Source organism: Leptodactylus fuscus, chromosome 4 (genome assembly GCF_031893055.1).
Source record: "Leptodactylus fuscus isolate aLepFus1 chromosome 4, aLepFus1.hap2, whole genome shotgun sequence".
Lineage (NCBI taxonomy): Eukaryota > Metazoa > Chordata > Amphibia > Anura > Leptodactylidae > Leptodactylus > Leptodactylus fuscus.
This window is the reverse complement of record NC_134268.1, coordinates 156,366,159-156,383,790: the sequence shown is the minus strand read 5'-3', so window position 1 is coordinate 156,383,790 and position 17,632 is coordinate 156,366,159. Positions and strand designations below refer to the sequence as shown.

At 40.7% G+C, this 17,632-nt stretch overlaps 1 protein-coding gene across 1 annotated transcript in view; it reads right to left on the bottom strand.

Annotated features, from left to right (window-relative positions):
* The window catches only part of CNTNAP2 (contactin associated protein 2), a 1,390,705-nt gene that overhangs the window by 188,594 nt on the left and 1,184,479 nt on the right, over positions 1-17,632 (bottom strand). The window contains exon 15 of the mRNA XM_075271239.1: positions 6,480-6,607. Within this exon, the coding sequence (XP_075127340.1) occupies positions 6,480-6,607 (128 nt within the window). The remainder of the gene's footprint in view (positions 1-6,479; positions 6,608-17,632) is intronic.

Genomic DNA, 17,632 nt, shown 5'->3' with positions numbered 1-17,632 from the left:
ACCGTCTCCAAGATTTCTCTCGTGCATCCCCCATACTCTGGAACTCCTTACCAAGACACATAAGACTGACCCCAACAATCACAGGCTTCAAGAAGGCCCTGAAGACTCACCTATTCAGGAAGGACTACAGCCTCCAATAACACTATCACCGCACCGCCATCTGTACAGTCTCCCCCTCTCCTTCTGTCTCTACCCCCCTTCCCTCATAGATTGTAAGCCCTCGCGGGCAGGGCCCTCTGCCCCACTGTGCCAATCGGTCACTGTTAGTATTATATCTACCTGTATATTCTGTGTATTGTATGTAACCCCCAAACATAAAGCACCATGGAATTAATGGTGCTATATAAATAAATAATAATAATAATAATAATAATAATAATAATAATAATAATAATAATGTCTCTGTACGGCCTGAAGCAGATCAGATAATATGCAAATGCTTGTACACAGTGGACCCAAGGTTAGCTGTGTGCTTACATATAGAGATAACAGACAAGGCTTTATCAGCAAACTCCAATTAGCTGAGAGAGTCCTCCTGGCAACAGCAGTGTAGTATAGAATATGAACATAAATTCATAACAGTCATGAAGCCATGTCATTAACTGGGATAAAAAAAAGCCATTGTGTTAATCCAAGTTACAAACTGTCTATGTGGCAAATTTCATCCAAACATACAAACATTCACATTTATAATATTAGTAGGATTTATATCAATGAATGAGGTAAAGAGTTGCGTTCTGTTTATTACCTTAACAAGGTAACCTCGAAAGCTGTTACATATGCTAGAATTTAAATAGGTTGCAATAACTATATTTTTTATGGATGATTTTACTCTTGTGTATACAGAGTTCCCCAATTCCCTCCTAAAATTAACCTTGATCTAGAATAGAAGAAAAAATAAAAAAAAACAGACAGTCCTGAAAAGCTTTGGGCACAATACTTTTATGTATGTGGTTGGTCTGTTCAAAGACAAAGCAACCTAGACAGCTTTGTTCCTTAAGGCTAAACTCTCCTGATAAATTCAACCGGTACAATATCTCTACTCAATCTATGAGGTGTATACTTTAATAATTTAGCCTATTACAACAATGAACAGAAATATAACTGGGATCAGTATAGAATCTCGAATACTTTTCACACTAAGCTTTATATATCATGCTGTTAAATGTCACTTAAAAACTGCAGCTATGGTGAGATGGTCAGTTAAAAGCAAAATGCTATTTATTATGCCAAAGGCTTTTAAGAATCATTTATTAAGTTATTTTTTAATAGTTTGATACATTGAATTTCAAATAAAATTAGTGCAATAATGTCAGCATTACATTTGTCTATTTGCTTTTTTGTGTGTGCGTATATGGTACAAAATACATAAATGATACAACATTCATCAGCCAATTTTGGCAGGGGTGCTGCAATATTCCAGAGGACGATGGTTGTGTGTCCAATTTCAATCATTTGAATATAATTTAATGCAATGGTGAGTAGGAAATCTTTAGCTTCCTGCTTCACAATTTAGACATGTCTTTGGGCTGTTGGGTGCCTTTATTAAGTATCTGGGGGCCACTGGAAGAATTGTTAAAGAGGACCTTTCATGTCCTCTGGAACATGCGGTTTTATATACCGCTAGAAAGCTGACAGTGCGTTGAATTCATTCGTTCCTCATAGACTGCTAGAAACACCCATCTGACAGTGAAGAGCTATCGGTAATGGCATGGATAGCTTTTCACGGGGCACATAATGGGAAAGTTGACAGTGCGCAGTCGACTTTCTAGCGGTATATAAAACCGCGTGTTCCCGAGGACATGAAAGGTCCTCTTTAAGTGTCTGAGGGCCATTGGGTAGCATTAGTAAGTATCTGGTGGCCATTGAAATGCATTATTAGGTTTTGAGGGTGAAAAGGGAGAATTATACTGTTGGGCCTCTGGAGAATCATATACTGTTAGTTGGGCTATTATTAGGTAGCATGATACTTTATGAGGGCCGTAAGAGAACATGCTGAAGGTAAAAGGTGAATTTTTATATGCGGTGGGTGTAAATTATACTATTGTTTGGGCTCCTTCACACGGAGTTTACGCTCCGTGTATTCTGTACATTTTTTTTTTTTTTTTTAAAATGTAGATTGTAAGCCCACACAGAGCTCACAATATACATTTTTCCCTATCAGTATGTCTTTGGAATATGGGATGGAAATCCATGCAAACACGGGGAGAACATACAAACTCCTTGCAGATCGTTTTTTGTCCTTGGCGGGATTTGAACACCAGGACTCCAGCGCTGCAAGGCTGCAGTGCTAACCACTGAGCCACCGTGTGGCCCCCTATTCTGTACATTTTACACGTAGACGCGTGCAAAAAGATGCGCGTTATACAAACATGCCATTGAACTCAATGGCTCACTACATTTTACACGTTTATTTTGACATGTGTAAAATGTACAGAATACACCGAGCGCAGACAGAATACACGGAGTGTAAACTCCGAAGGGACTCTTTGATTTGAGGATGTATTTACGCTGTGAACTTGTGTTGCTGCATCATAACTGCCACGGAAAAAAATGCATGTGGTTTTTATACGGTTTTTGGTCAATTTTACAAACGAAACAAATGTATTTATCATGTTTCAGCTGTATGTGCAAACCGTGCTAAAAAGCACATCAAAACTGCATCTGTTGGGTAAAAATTATTTGGTAGAGGTGCCATAAGGAAGATGGTTTTTCCAGGGGTGCCCCAAGTCTGAAAAGGTTGGAAAACACTAACATACATATTATTGCAGATTACATATAGTAAAAACAGACAATTGGTCACTAGCTATAATTACTAATAGCGAGCATATAGTTGTAAAATAAAACAGGCCAGAGATTATACAGGCCTTAGACATAATCTTGTTTAGAAGCCCTCTGCATTTTTGTCGCTGGAAAGAAACAAACAATACGTAATACAGTGCCAGAAATACCGTGTCCTAGATTGTGATGCAGATCAGTAACCCCACAACACAGTGCCATATAATAATACTGTGCCACTGGCTTTTAGTTTCCAAACAATGCCAAACCGTGCCAAATAATAACTATCACTGCCTTCTGCTGATAAATAATTACATACAGTGCCCAATACTAACCACCGCATACTGTGCATCACTTAGCAGTCAAACTCAGCTGAGAAATCTTCATACTGACTTTCATTTCCTCTAGAATTGAGTGTTTATGTTCTTTGGATTTACAGTAGCTCTGGCTTTGGAAAATTATCGATATACATTGGTCTGCAAATGATTTTTTTTTTGCAAAGGGTTGTCCGGGATCTGAAGATAATTTATACGTATGATGTATCCTCAAGATAGGTCTTCAGTATCAAAAAGGTCAGGGTCTGACACTGGACTATTTATCGATCAGCAGGCTTTGATAGAAATGATCATGGTAAATGGCTGGAAACATCCCTGATCCTATTCAAATTAATGGAAGTGAGACTGCAGTTCTCGGGCACCAGCACATGACTAGGAGCAGGGCAGTTTCCATCTGTATACTTTATATATGACTTTTGGTGGTCGGATCTGCTGATTGGTTCAGGGTTCAGGTATTAGACCCCAGACAATCTGATACTGATGCCCTATCTTGTGGATCAATAGGTCATCACTAATAATTCTATTCAGATTCTGGAAACCCCTTTATTGGCAGATAGGTTCCATTATTCTTCAACTCCTCTTAGGTATCATGGAAAGCTTTCAACTTCAAAGTCAAGGCAAATACGAAATCAAACTGATCACAGTAAATATATAAAGCTTTGGCTATGTTCACATGTAAGAATGTAAATATATTTAATATATTAATTGGTGGAACCACATCAGAAAGGTTAAAGCCCCACTCTGACCAAATATATAATTTCCTAGCCATTTAGTATGTAATAATGTAAAAGATACACTCACTCACCGGTTACATTGTTAACAATTTTTCAAGACGTGCATAGTTTTCCAAGCTGGTCAAGTGATTGGCAGACTCATCTACCGATTCACACACCACCTTTATAGGTAACCAGGGGGGTAGCTATCGGAGTAGCAACAGTAGCGGCTGCCACAAGGGACATTAGGGGGCCCTGCCACAGCTGCTAACACTGTATTTTTGTTTTTTTTAAATAGGCTGTTATATTCGGGAGTCTTTTCACACCGCCGAGTATAATGATCGGAGGCCCAGGAGAGGTGAGGGAACATAAAAAGCAGTGTTACTTACCTCTCCAGGCAGGCTTTAGCCCTACTTGTGTGATGTCCCTGACGTCACATGGCCGGGGTCTGCGTCCTAATGCGTTGCGACACAGGCTTGGTTCAAGTGACGTCCGGTACATCATTGAAAATGGCCAACATCAGCAGGAACCACACCGGAGACAGGTATAGGTAAGTAACAGCGTTTTTTATGTTTGTATCCTCCCCTGGGCCTCTGATTATTATTCTCTGGGGTCTGAAAATAATTGTTCATGGGTGTCAGTTATTCAATGGGGCATAATACTGTGTGCAGGGGCTACAAGGGGAAATAATACTATGTACAGGGGCCACTATGGGGCATAATAGTGTATGCAGTTCGGGTCTTCGGCATCGGTTGGGGGGGGCCCCATTTCAAAAGTTCACCATGGGGCCCCACTATTCCTAGTTACGCCACTGTATGTAGCTCTATGAAAGCCTACAATGGAAAACAGTAGCCCAGGAAATAATAATAATATGGTATAAGCCTAAGAGCAAACCTAATCCAGGAGTCCCAACGAAAACCACAATTGAAGATAAGCAGTACTCCGAGTGAAGATCCCCTTAATTACCCATTATAGCCCCGAAACATTGCATTGGGTAATAAAGTAGCTCTTCACTTGTGCTGCCTATCTTCATCTATGAGATCCTGGATGCTATGCTTTCATAGGCTTATATAGAAGCCAAAGATATCCACAGGGTGTGGAGGCTGAACAATGTCAACGATGCTTTGGGTGAGCGAGTGCACTTGTTCTACAGGGCTAAGGCATAATAAATTTGGTCAGAGAGGGGCTTTAAAAAGGAGGACACAGATTTTTTAGTTACGCATAATGCGTTTATTGTGACATTTATATTGTGCACTGGGGTTTTATACATTTGTTGTTGAATTAGAAGTGAAGGATTTTGGACTATTTTATTAAACCATTATGAACTTTATATGGCAGACTTGAGAAGATGTTAGTCTTCTGTGAAGCATGTTAAATAGATCAGTTCATCGCTGAGTATTAATTACGGATTCCAAGTTCTTCTTTTTGCTCTGGGAGTAATTATTTTCTACCTTTCTAACAATAAAATATACAAAGTAAAAAGAATGACTAAGTTATCTCATCCATCTAAATATTGTAACATTCCACAGAATCAGATCTATTAATTACTCTACTTGATGAGAATGAAAATGAAAGCCGGCACTGATATTCACCAACTTCCACAGGACTGATGGCTGTTTGCACAATAATAAACCTGGTTAATATGGAAATAAATAGCAGAGCTGATGGCATTAGCAGCAGCGTCCCATCTGTGAAGTATTCCTTTTATGGCCCTACTATTATCTTTTATCACAAAGTAAGTATGATTGGCAGAAATTTCTCATTAAGGACAGGGATGGCTGCGAACACATCCTCTATTAACTACTCTACTAAGAAGGGAAATGATTGAACAAATGAAAGAATTATGTAAGTGCTGTCAAAAAGACCTTACCTTGTAAGTAATGGCTCTGCAAAACCATTGGGGCTTAGTAAGTGTCACTATGTATCATGCATGTCAAAGATGGCAAGTCTTGTTGGCTATCTCAATTACCTAAATACACTTACATTAGTATACTAAGAGGCAATAAAAAGGAGAAATATTATGTTCTTGCTGTCATTAATACTATCATTAATAATACTAAACACATTTGCTGATTGATCATTGTCTCTAAATATAGTGGACATCACTTCACGTAAGTTATAAAGAGGGGTTAAGTTACCTTATTGTTCATAGCAACCAGTCAGAGTTCTGATTTCATTGTAAAAATGAAACATGGACTGAGATTGGTTGTCATTGGTAGTTGTAAGATGGATTTCACAAATAAGGACTCATTACATTTACCCAAAAACACATTTAAAGGGGTAATCTGGAAAGATTAGTGGTGGTCCCAACACTGGTAACAAAAGTAAGGGTATACCCATATGATTAGAGTGGCTGCTGCAACTATGGAACCAGAAGAGATTGCAAGTGCTGTACTTTAGAGATAACTAAGATGGCAGAGTGCATAAGTGATCTACTGCTCCATTCATACTGGTTACATAGGGAGTAGGTTCTACTGATCAGTGAGGGCCCAATGGGTTAATCCCAATGTTCTAGCAGTTATTCCTTACCCAATGGATAGGGTCTAATTTGTAATTACTGGAATATCACTTTAACATTCACATCCTTAATTCTTTACTGTACAGTGTAATTTCCAGATACCAAACTGTTATATAATAATGTATAAAAGCTTACTATCTCCATAACAGCGTAGGGGGTTAACAGTCAGCTTGGCCTCTGATGATGACCGGTATGTATCTCCAACCACAACTTGAGTGACTGGTAAGTGATCTTTGTAGGACAGGATTCCATCATCCTTTCTCCTGTACAAGAAGAGAGATACGACAATTAGTCTAGATATGATAGATAAATATAACATCAGGCTAAGCGAACATCACTTCACACAGAGAACTAAATGATCCTGAAGTCTTTCCTTTTCTTTTTAGTTGCTATAACTCCTAGTATCTTTTCTATCTGCTATTCTAAGCTTGTACGTGCTCTTTCTTGCAATATATTACTGTATTATCCATGCTGCTGTAACACACTGAATTTTCCCATGGTGAGACTATTAAATGATTATCTTATCTTATCTTAAAGAATCCTTAGTTCTGTATTTACAAACATATTCACATGCATGTCTATAAGGAATTCAAATTTATTTTTAAGAAAATTTAAAGAGGTACCAAATTCTCTTTTCGTGACTGTGGTCTGTTTTAATGACATCAGCTCTAAATCCCCTGCATAGGCATTAATGGTCAGAGATAATCTAAAGATGTTAAAGGGAATTAATCAAGACTAGTGTTACATACAGTCGCCAGCTCCTTTAATTCACTTCTCCAGTTAAAGGGAATTAATCAAGACTGGTGTTACATACTGTCTTGATTAATTCCCTTTAACTGGAGAAGTAAATTAAAGGAGCTGACGACTTTAAATTAACTTTAGACCAAAGTGTGTATGAATAGGAGTTGCCCCTTAATATATGACTCTTCTGCATTGCCTCCTTGGGTTGCATGGATTGCACTCCTATTTATAACATGGTGGTGACTGGAGGAGCGTGTGACCAATGCGTCACTCAGCCTCCTCCTTAGCAACACACTGTGTTCTGGAAAGGAACTCAGGAGCAGACTAGGACAGCATCATTATTGAGGGAGGAGCCGTCTCGCCGGAAGAAGCCTGAATGGTAAGTATAATGGAGTGGATGAGGGGGAAAGTAGTAGTGACGATCCGTTTCTGGAAATGGGGTCACGTGATTGCCCCAGGGATATGAGTAACTATTCATTTTTGATCATTGATGTTACTTAGAAAGTAGGAGGGGAGAGGGTGTTTAGCATAGTGTAGAGATTTCAAGTTACCCTGGACAACCCCTATATGAAACAGTTATGGTCACCTCTCTTGGGTTCTGTTGCAGCATCCGATGTGGGTCTCTATGATTGGGCTTCATCTGTCTCGTGGGTCAGTCCATATCATGTAACCAATCATAGGTCTCATCAGTTTCCCAGGGCAATTGGTGTCATTCAAGAGGCCAGAAGAGGCCCGAAGAGAACAGGGATTAGCACCTCCAATCATCTGGATGCTTTAGAGGGACTTTACATCCTCCATTCCAGTGGTGAGACACATATCCTTTATCCTGTGCATAGTGGATATGTGTCCATAATGGAACAACCCATTTAACTTGATTTTTCAAATAACTTTTGTTGTGTTCTGTGTTTATGTGTATTAGTGTCGATTTAAAGTTTGCTACATATGTTGGCTTTACAGTGGGTACTCTTCTACAGTGTGTACGGATTACAATTGAAAAGCACTTACAGTTTATTAAAATGACGATGATAAATAAAATAGTCATCACTCTAGCCGCAATCTAGAGAAACTTTGTAGGCATTGTTTTATTTAGAAATAATTTGCTTACTCATTTGTTCTGCTTCATCTTGGTGATGAAGAGCTAAAGTGCTGGTTTAATAAGCACTGGCTTTTAAAGGTCGGAGGTTTAAATTAAGGACTTGAGTTTCTAGCGATTTCTGCACGTGCAAACAGCTGTATTTTAGTGTTTTAGTTTGCAAATGACTCAAACATCCATTTTTACAACATTTTAAATGCTTTGCCATTCATCAGAAATAATTATTTACAGCTTAATGCTTGAGAAATTGTAAGCACATTTACGTTAATGGCAAAGCAACAAGGTAATTAACTGATGTTTTTCATTACGAAAAAACAGTCTGCCATAAAGCAAGCAAAATACAGATACTTGTCAATTTCCCCAGCTTGTAAAAACAGGCATATGTCTGCTGCTATTATTTTTATGCCAATTAGATCATTTTTAAAGCCTCTGCTCAGCAAACAGATGACCTTGCTAAAAAGTAGCTGTTCGCTCAATCTCATTCAACTGTTAAGACTCACTTGTGCAAAGCGCCCACTCTTTCTTTTTAATTCACGTGCAGTAAAGCAGATGTCTCATTTTTCTTAAAACAGTTCAAATAATATGTTTATCCCCTTATAAGTATGCATGGGTGACTAATTGATAATAACAAAAAATGAACGTATATTTGCCTTATTTATAGGGGCATAGCTATAAAAGGTGCAGAGATAACAATCACACAAGAACACTTGTACCCAAGCCGGGCCAAAGGCTCCACTGACACTGGTATTGAATAAGACACATGGTTGGTGGAGAGCCATGCCTATGGTTTCTCATTGGATTCAGTTAAATCTCTGTATGGCTGTATTCACACAGAGTAACGCCAGGCGTTTTTTGTGTGTTTTTTGCACATAGCGCCGCGTTTACGCCGCGTAGCGCCGCGTTAACGCCGCGTATACGCAGCGTTAACGCCGCGCTATTTAGCGGTGGCGTTGCCCGACGTTAATGCGGCGTATACGCGGCGTTAACGCGGCGCTACGCGGCGTAAACGCGGCGCTATGTGCAAAAAACACACAAAAAACGCCTGGCGTTACTCTGTGTGAATACAGCCTAAATGATATTATCGTTGTGTCGTAATAATAATTTGCAATCAGACAAAATTAATGAAATGCTAATATAAATATACAGTATATCTGTAATATCGATCAACATTTTATCAATATGAAAAAAAGAGGCCTCATGTACATTAATGAATTACAGTTCTTACCTTGAATCTAATAACACACTGCAGGGTGGTAACTCACAGCAAAAGCAATTGAAAGCTATTGAACAAAATTGAGGTTCTTTCTGAGAACCCCCTTATATCAGCTGTCTTCCCATCATGGCATGATCTTCACAGCTTACCCGCCATACTTTTAATAGTGAGTTCTGCAGCTGTTGCTTACTCTAGTCTATGAGATAACCACTGCTATACTCACCACAGTGTTATTGAAAGTAAAGATTGTGGGAAGAGATGAGCGAACAGTAAAATGTTCGAGATTCGATATTCGTTTCGAGTAGCCCCTCAATATTCGACTACTCGAATCGAATATCGACCCCTATTATAGTCTATGGGGGAAAATGCTCGTTTCAGGGGTAGGCACGTTCGATCAAATTATACTTACCAAGTGAGGGTCGGGCTGGATCCTCCGAGAAGTTTTCTCCGTGCAGCGTCCCCGTGGCATCTTCCGGCTCTGAATTCACTCTGCCAGGCATCGGGCCTGGGCAGAGCCGACTGTGCATGTCCACACTACAAGCGGACATGCGCAGTCGGCTCTGTCCAGGCCCGATGCCTGGCATGAGTGAATTCAGAGCCGGAAGACGCCGCGGGGAAGCTGCACGGAGAAGACTTCTAAAGGTAAGAGAACAACCAGCGTTGATTGGCCGACTGTATAGCATTTGGCCAATCAATGCTGGTTCTGCATCGAACTTTTCCATTCGAATAGCGAGTGGTACTCGATCGAGTACAGGTATTTTGAATACCGTAGTATTTGATCGAATACCTACTCGATCGAATATTACTCGCTTATCTCTAATTGTGAGCATTGCAGCTCATACTGGCATCGGGAAGCAGCTGATCTGGGGGGGGGGGCCCAGGATGTAAACAATGCCAGGCGCTGCGATCCCCTGAGAACAGCTGATCTGCGGGGGTCCCTGGATGTAAACAATGCCAGGTTCTACGATCCTCTGAGAACAGCTGATCAAGCGGTTTTGAAAGTTGGACCCCACCTGTCTAAAACTGACAATTTATCTTAGAGATAGGCCAACAATTAAAAAAAAAATGTGCAAATAAGTCCTTTACTTGATATTCAGTCTATCTTGAAACCAATATAAGACAATATCATAATATGATAACAAAAGCCTTGAAGGACTGAACTTCATCCTCCCCCACTGGGTGGTCACACATAGCCACAAATAAGCTAGTTAGCATATTACTTTGTAATAACTTGCCACATAACTGTGTTTAGAAAAGCAGCTTAAGTGGTGATACAATTATACCTGAGCATGTATCCATGAGGCCACGTAATGGAGGACACCTCTGTACTATATGCCTGATCCGCATGCACGTATTGTCTTGTTGATGCAGTGCGATTTCTTCTACATGCACTATATGCCATATACTGCAAATTACCAAAGGTCTTGGCAATATTGCAATCCAGATTCTTTTTGGCTATGTTGATGCACATAAGTTATAGAGGCTTAAAAATGTTGACCTTGCTTAAGCGTTTCAAGCCTATATTATGAAATAGAGCCGTGTCTTACGGAAACTTAACTGAAGATACTTCTGTGGCTTGCTGACCTCTATTTTTTCTTATCTCGAGACACTTGTCCATCAAGTTTAACCTTTCTGGATTCAATGTTGAACTACTTAGAACAGTCATCATGGTTTGCCATTAGATATCTGTCCTTTTTCTGAATGCTGTCATGATATCTACCTTTACTATCTCTTCGTGTAGAATATTCCTCTAATTGTGCGTTATTCCAGGATCCGGATTCATTTATTGTAAGAAATACATGTGGAGCCCAAAACTAAATCTCATATTTCAGATGTGATCTTTGAAGGGATTTATAAAGGGACAGTATTACATTGGGATCACAAGTTTTTATTTCTGTTTTCAAATACCATAAAAGCCTTTTTGCTTTTTCAGCTGCTATTTACTTGTAATAAATTCTTGTTGTGTTATGCCCAGTTTTATTCCATTTACTGTACATGTACCTTACATACCATTACTTTTGCCTATGAATTATGTTCTACGAGGGGCATGGCCTGAGCATATATGTGTGCAGACGCATCTTTTAGTAGCTCCCGGGCAGTTTTCCCTTACTTTTAGTGGGTCAGAACCTTCCAAGATCCCTCTTCTAGTGATGGTCCAGCGCCTGGGATGAAAGGGCCTGTCTGCCTCCCGCGTGGACCTGCAGATTGTGTGGTTCCTGATGACCTCTGCCTCCTCTTCTACTCCAGCCAGCGGGGTCAAGATGGCACCGGTGTGCTGTCTCAGGGAAGGGGGAACAACCTCCCCTGCAATCCGCGGGGTCTCCGCTGCCTCACTCTGCCCGACATCGGAGCACCTTTCCTCCATGTCTCTGCTCCCACTACCTGAATGGAGACCGGTGCCCAGTGCTCATGTACTGGTCTCCACACTCCCCGGCTCCCAAAATGGCAGCCGCCATGCGGCTGAAGCACTGAGGCTCCCTGTGGCAGTTTTGCCTCAGCAGCCGCCGGCATCTCTGCCCTATATCTAACGCGGAGGTCCTCTCCTCCTCTCTAATGACAGGACACTCACTGCATATACCTGTAGCCTCTCCCACCCAGCACCAGCCTCAGCTCACTCAACCTCCCCTAGGGCCTTCTGCTGCAACTCCCTCCATGTCTTCACAGTTTGCCTGGCCTCCCAGAGGTTCCTCCCTCAATGCTGTTGGGGGCCCTAGTCTGGCTCCTCTAGTTGTGGACCCTCAGCTCTATCGCACGCTGTCCAGGAGCTCCCCCATGGCCGTAGCCTCTGGTGTATCTGTTGTGCCTGCTAGACAAGACCTGGACTATACTTCCACTCTGGCGGCTTTGCGTTCCCCACCTCCTTCAGACCTCTCCAATGCCTTCAGGAAGCTGCTTCATCGACCCACCGCTCTAAACGTCCTAAACTCACGGACATTTCGAATTTACTCCGTAATATGCCCACTAAATTGGATCTGGAGGCTATTGTACGCATAGTCAAGGAGAAATAAGAAAGGATTGTGTCAGAGTTTAAGTCAGAACTGCAGTCCTTGTCAGGGCAGGTAGCTGCTCAGCAACTTCAGACTCCATCCATTGATCAATGCCTTACAGCTGTGGAGCTCTCCCTTGCTTCCCAATGTGATCTCAATCGCCATTTCCTGCTGCAGGTGAATGATCAGGAAAACAGGAGCTGCAGGAAAAACACCAAGCTGTGGGGCATTCCTGATACCGTTCCTACAGCTGAGCTTCATTCTACTGTTTCTTATATCTTCAATATGGTCCTCTCCCACCCGGTGGACAACGAAATCAACATGGATAGATTCCATAGTGTCCTGCGCCCCAAGTGCTCTGCTGCAGCAAATCCACGTGATGTTCTGTGCCGCATGCACTTCTATAAGGAGAAGGAGGATATCCTTCAAACAGCTTGGCAACATGGTCCAGTTTCCTTCATGGATTCTCCTGTACAGTTGCTCCCGGATGTGTCCCATCGAACTCTTGCTATGCTTAGACTCCTCAAGCCGGTCCTCCTAGTTGTCCTGGACTCTGGGGGGACCTACAGATGGGGGCATCCGTTTCATCTCCAAATCCGCCGCAATGGGGCGGTGTTTGTGCTCCAATCTCCTGACCAAGCGACTTCACTGGCACAGTTCTTGGATGTTTCTGACCTAACTTTACCGTACTGGCTGGACTATCCTTTGCCTTCTGTGCTAAGGGCCTGTTTGAGGACCCCAAGAACGGAAACCTAATCCGCTTAATAAGCGGTTACTCACAGAAACCCATAAATACAGAGAGAAAAGTCCCACTTGCAGGAATTTTCTCTCTGCGTTTTTCAAGCAGAATGGGGGACAGAAACCCCCATCGGAGACTGAGCGCTAGTGTGAACCCATCCTGAGTTTTAAGTATACTATGACTAGTTTGTGCTTATTTTCTGCAATGCTCATTTTCTTTTCTTATTTTGGTTTAACAACCCAGGGCTTTGGAACCAAGTTTTCCATAGGTTTATTGTCTCATTTTGCAGTATTTATAACTTTCACTGGTTTAATCTGAACACATTCATTTTCTAAATTTAGTTCCCTTGACTTCAACAACTGTTTTATTATTATGCAGTGCAAGTATGCAAGGACATTATTAATGCTAATGAACATAATGGCCATCTGCAAGACATAATGGATAAATTAAGAATAGAAATGAGCAAACCTTATAAAAAATGTATATTATATATAACAAATGCAAACTGTAAATATATACAATTACAGTGAATGGAAACATTTATGGTGCTTACCCTGTAGAAAGCATAATAAAGGTCAAGAAAAAGGCATAAAATAGATTTTGGGAGGTGCTTACTATGTAATAGTGCTACGTGTACAACTGTGTGTCAGATATATCAACTGGCCATCCATCCATGAACATCAGATGTGCACAGTGCTTGAAAGATCTTTCCATAAACATACAGCCAGTCCTTCTGAGAGTTCATAGAAAGGGGCAGCACGGCCAGACCACTCTGGGTTTATTAACTTCAGGGAGACAATTTCAATCCCTATTCCATGTCTTACTAATTGTGGATTGGACACTTCATTTATTTTGTATTGTACAGAGATTCTTAGGTTTTAAGTACAATTGTAGCCAAGGACATATGGATGGCCACCTGATCCTGCCAAACTGGGCCATAATGTCTACATTTACTATTCTCTATTCTATATATCGTGCGATATTTATTGAAGACATGCACAATGCAGTCAATTTTGTAAATGTAATCCTCCCTTTCTATATTGAATCTATCTATCTATCTATCTATCTATCTATCTATCTATCTATCTATCTAACTATTTGCACTCCAAATAAAAATACATTTGATAGTCTAATGGTCCACAAGGCATCCACCTATCCCCCAGGGCCATTATTTATGCTGCTGATACTACTAGTGTTAATACACTCACAGTTTCTCCTACTTTGAGTCTATGCGTATCTGCCTGTAGAGTTATTACTGTAATGGTTTATTAACTGCTCAGTATGCTGTTCTATAGCGAGCTACAAGAAAATGACACACAGGCATGCGCAGTAGCGCTCAGAACGGAGCGTTACTGCGCATGCCCGGGATTTGAAAACGCAGGAGTGAGAGTGGATAGAGGCGGTTACAGCAAGTGAGGAGGAGGGCATAACGGCGCACAAGCAATGGAGGGGGCATAAAAGAGGTATGACACAGGGGGTTGCTCACTGGCCCTGAGGAACGCCCAGGGTGCTTGTTGAGCATCCTTAGCATATTAGTTTTGCTGATATTTAAGAAAAAGGGGGGGGGGGTCTTTTGAAAAACTAGTGTCAGCACCTGAATCACCTTTTTAAAGGCTACCAAGGCATATCAGTATCTCAAAACACGCTTTGGCAATGATAAGGCTGCTTTAAACCATAGGAGTGTGTGAGTGTGCATTGTATAAATGTGACTTTTGATTCAGAAGCACGTATTTCTGGTTCTTGCTACAAATATCTGAGTGGATTTTTATTCTATTGTCTGTCTGTGTTATTTTTCAGATTAAATCAACCTAAGATAGCTATATAGATCTGTTAAGTCTGTAAGTTGTGTTTTGACTACACAGTTGCTGATCTCCATGGGTGCCAGGCTACTCAGTGCACATCTTGTACAATGTATACCTTCCTCGAACAGCAGCTTGAGGGGGCATATTGTAGCAGGGTGTAAGAGAATTGCTCATCTGATTGCCCAGATTCTGTATCTAAATAGGCAACCATCAACACTGTGCAACTGACAACATGGAGAGGAGCTTGCTGCTCACTGGAGCTTCAGGATAGACTGGCAAAGAACTGGGTAATTTGTAGGAAGAGGGAAGAGCAGCAGTGAGGCTAGTTCTGACTTATAACACTGCAATAATACACTGCAGGATGCTCCAGAGGGGAAATGGGAGTGTAAAAAAAACCAGGCAGGTGTTGGTAGTGGGAGACTTAATTATTAGGGGTACAGATCAGGAAATCTGTAAGAAACACTGAGAATAGCAAACAGTTTATCTTTCGGATCCTTGGGTTTGGCTGATAGTGGATCGGGCTGACAGATTCCAGGGAGAGGCTTGTGAAGACCCTGAAGTCATGGAGCACATTGGCACTAATGACAAACTTACAGGTTGATGGAAGGTCCTAAAAATAATTTTAGGGACTTAGACAGAAAGCTTAAGGCTAGGTCCTCCAACGTAGTATTTTCTGAAATACTACCTGTACCTTGGGCCACATAAGAGAGCCGTTGGGAGAATAGGGAGGTCAGCAAATGGCTCAATAGCTGGTGTAGAAAGAAGGAGTTTGAGTTCTTGGAAAACAGGGCTGACTTCTGTGTTGGCTACAGGCTCTTTAGTGGGCATGAGATGTACCTCAATGGGCAGGGTGCAGCTGTGCTGTGGGAGAAGATGGCTAGAAGGTTGGAGGACTGTTTAATCTAGGAACTGGAGGGAACGGCATAAAAGGTATAAAAGGGAAAGATAGTATAGATAGTGACTGGGGATAAGCAAGTAAAGTGAAGGTGTAATGCAGGAACAGATTAGAACAGTTATTAAGAAAATGGTAAAACAACTGATGTGCATATGCACTAATGCCAGGAGCCTCAACAAGAATGAGGAATAATATTGAAAGAGGGATATGACATACAGGGGTACAGTCTATTTGGAAAGATCAGATAAATAAGAAAGGGTAAGCGGTTTGTTTCTAACTAAAATCCTACCTAAAGTCTGTATTGCTGCAAGACATCTACTAATACTTATATACATCTGTTATGAGTCTTCCAGTAGGGTGGAGGAAGGGGAACAGTTACTAGTGGGCCACATACAGGAGACAGCAAAAAAAAATGAGGCAATTATTATTGAGGACTTCAACTACCCTAAATTCTAGACTGGGCATGGGCACATGGTAGGAAACAGAGGGTACTTGTGAATAATAAATACTCACACTGGGTTACAGTCACCAGTGGGGTGCCACAGGGCTCAGTATTGGGTCCTCTCTTTTTTAATATTTTTATAAATAACCTGGTAGAGAGTTTACAGTGCAAGGTTTCCATATTTACAGATAAAACTGAACTCTTAAAGTAATCAAAACTAAGGAGGATTCTACTGAATATTACAAGGGGATCTAGGGAAGCTGGAAGCAAATGAAGTGTAATGTAGAAAGTGTTCTGAATTGTAGTCCAAAAAATAAAATTTAAGATTTACAGTAAATTACTTGGTAAGTCTGCAGCTGAAAAAATAATGAGGATTTTGTAAGCTGACCTTTAGCAACCAGTGCCAGATAGCTGCTGTGATGCATCAAATGAGGTATAGATATTTGTGACAAGAACACAGTTATGTCTCTATACAAAAGGACATAACTGAACTACAGAGAGTGCAGAGAAGGGAAACCAAGACAATTATAGGAATGGGTGGGTTGTAATAATGATAGATTGATACATTTGGGGTTACTCAGTACAGTAAAAAGATGGCTATGGAGAGATCTAACCACAGTATACAAATACATGAAGGGACAGTATAAAGACCTTTTTAATGATCTTTTTACTTCTAGGCTAGCAATAGTAATAAGGGGACATCTTCTACACCTACTAGAGAGAACATTTCACTAGCAACATAGAAGGGGATTCTTCACAGTAAGAACAGCGAGGCTATGGGATTCTCTGCCCCACGAAGTGGTGATGGCGGATTCATTGAGAAAAGTTCAAAGAGGGACCGGATGCCTTTTTTCAATGGAAAAATATTACAGGTTTTAGATTTTTGGTTAATATACGTTGATATAGGGTTTTATACTAATTGTCAGATTTACAGTTGATAAGGAATTTTTTACCCTGATATGGGGCAATTGGCCTCATGATGTTTTGTATCAACAATGTAGGGTTATAGGTTAGACTTACACTAGTGTTTTGCCTGAATATTATTCTCTACGCTTTGCTGTTTTATGCTACCTAAAGTTGCTGAATACATTTATTCCATGCTAGAAAAAAAAGTAAGCAATGATATATTTCGTAAAAGGTGGGTGATAGCAATTTTTTTAAATAAATGGTTTGAATAATATTAAATCCTAGTTCACATAACTATGGGACATTCATTGTAGGTATATCATTCTCTGAAAAAATCCTATACTGTCATGATCCATTTTCTGTTTTGATGTCCAGTAAAAGGAATATATACGCACAAAAGGCCTACATTATCAACTTAGTAATATAAATGTAAATTGGAAATGCAGTGAGGTAATGCCTAACTAACAAAG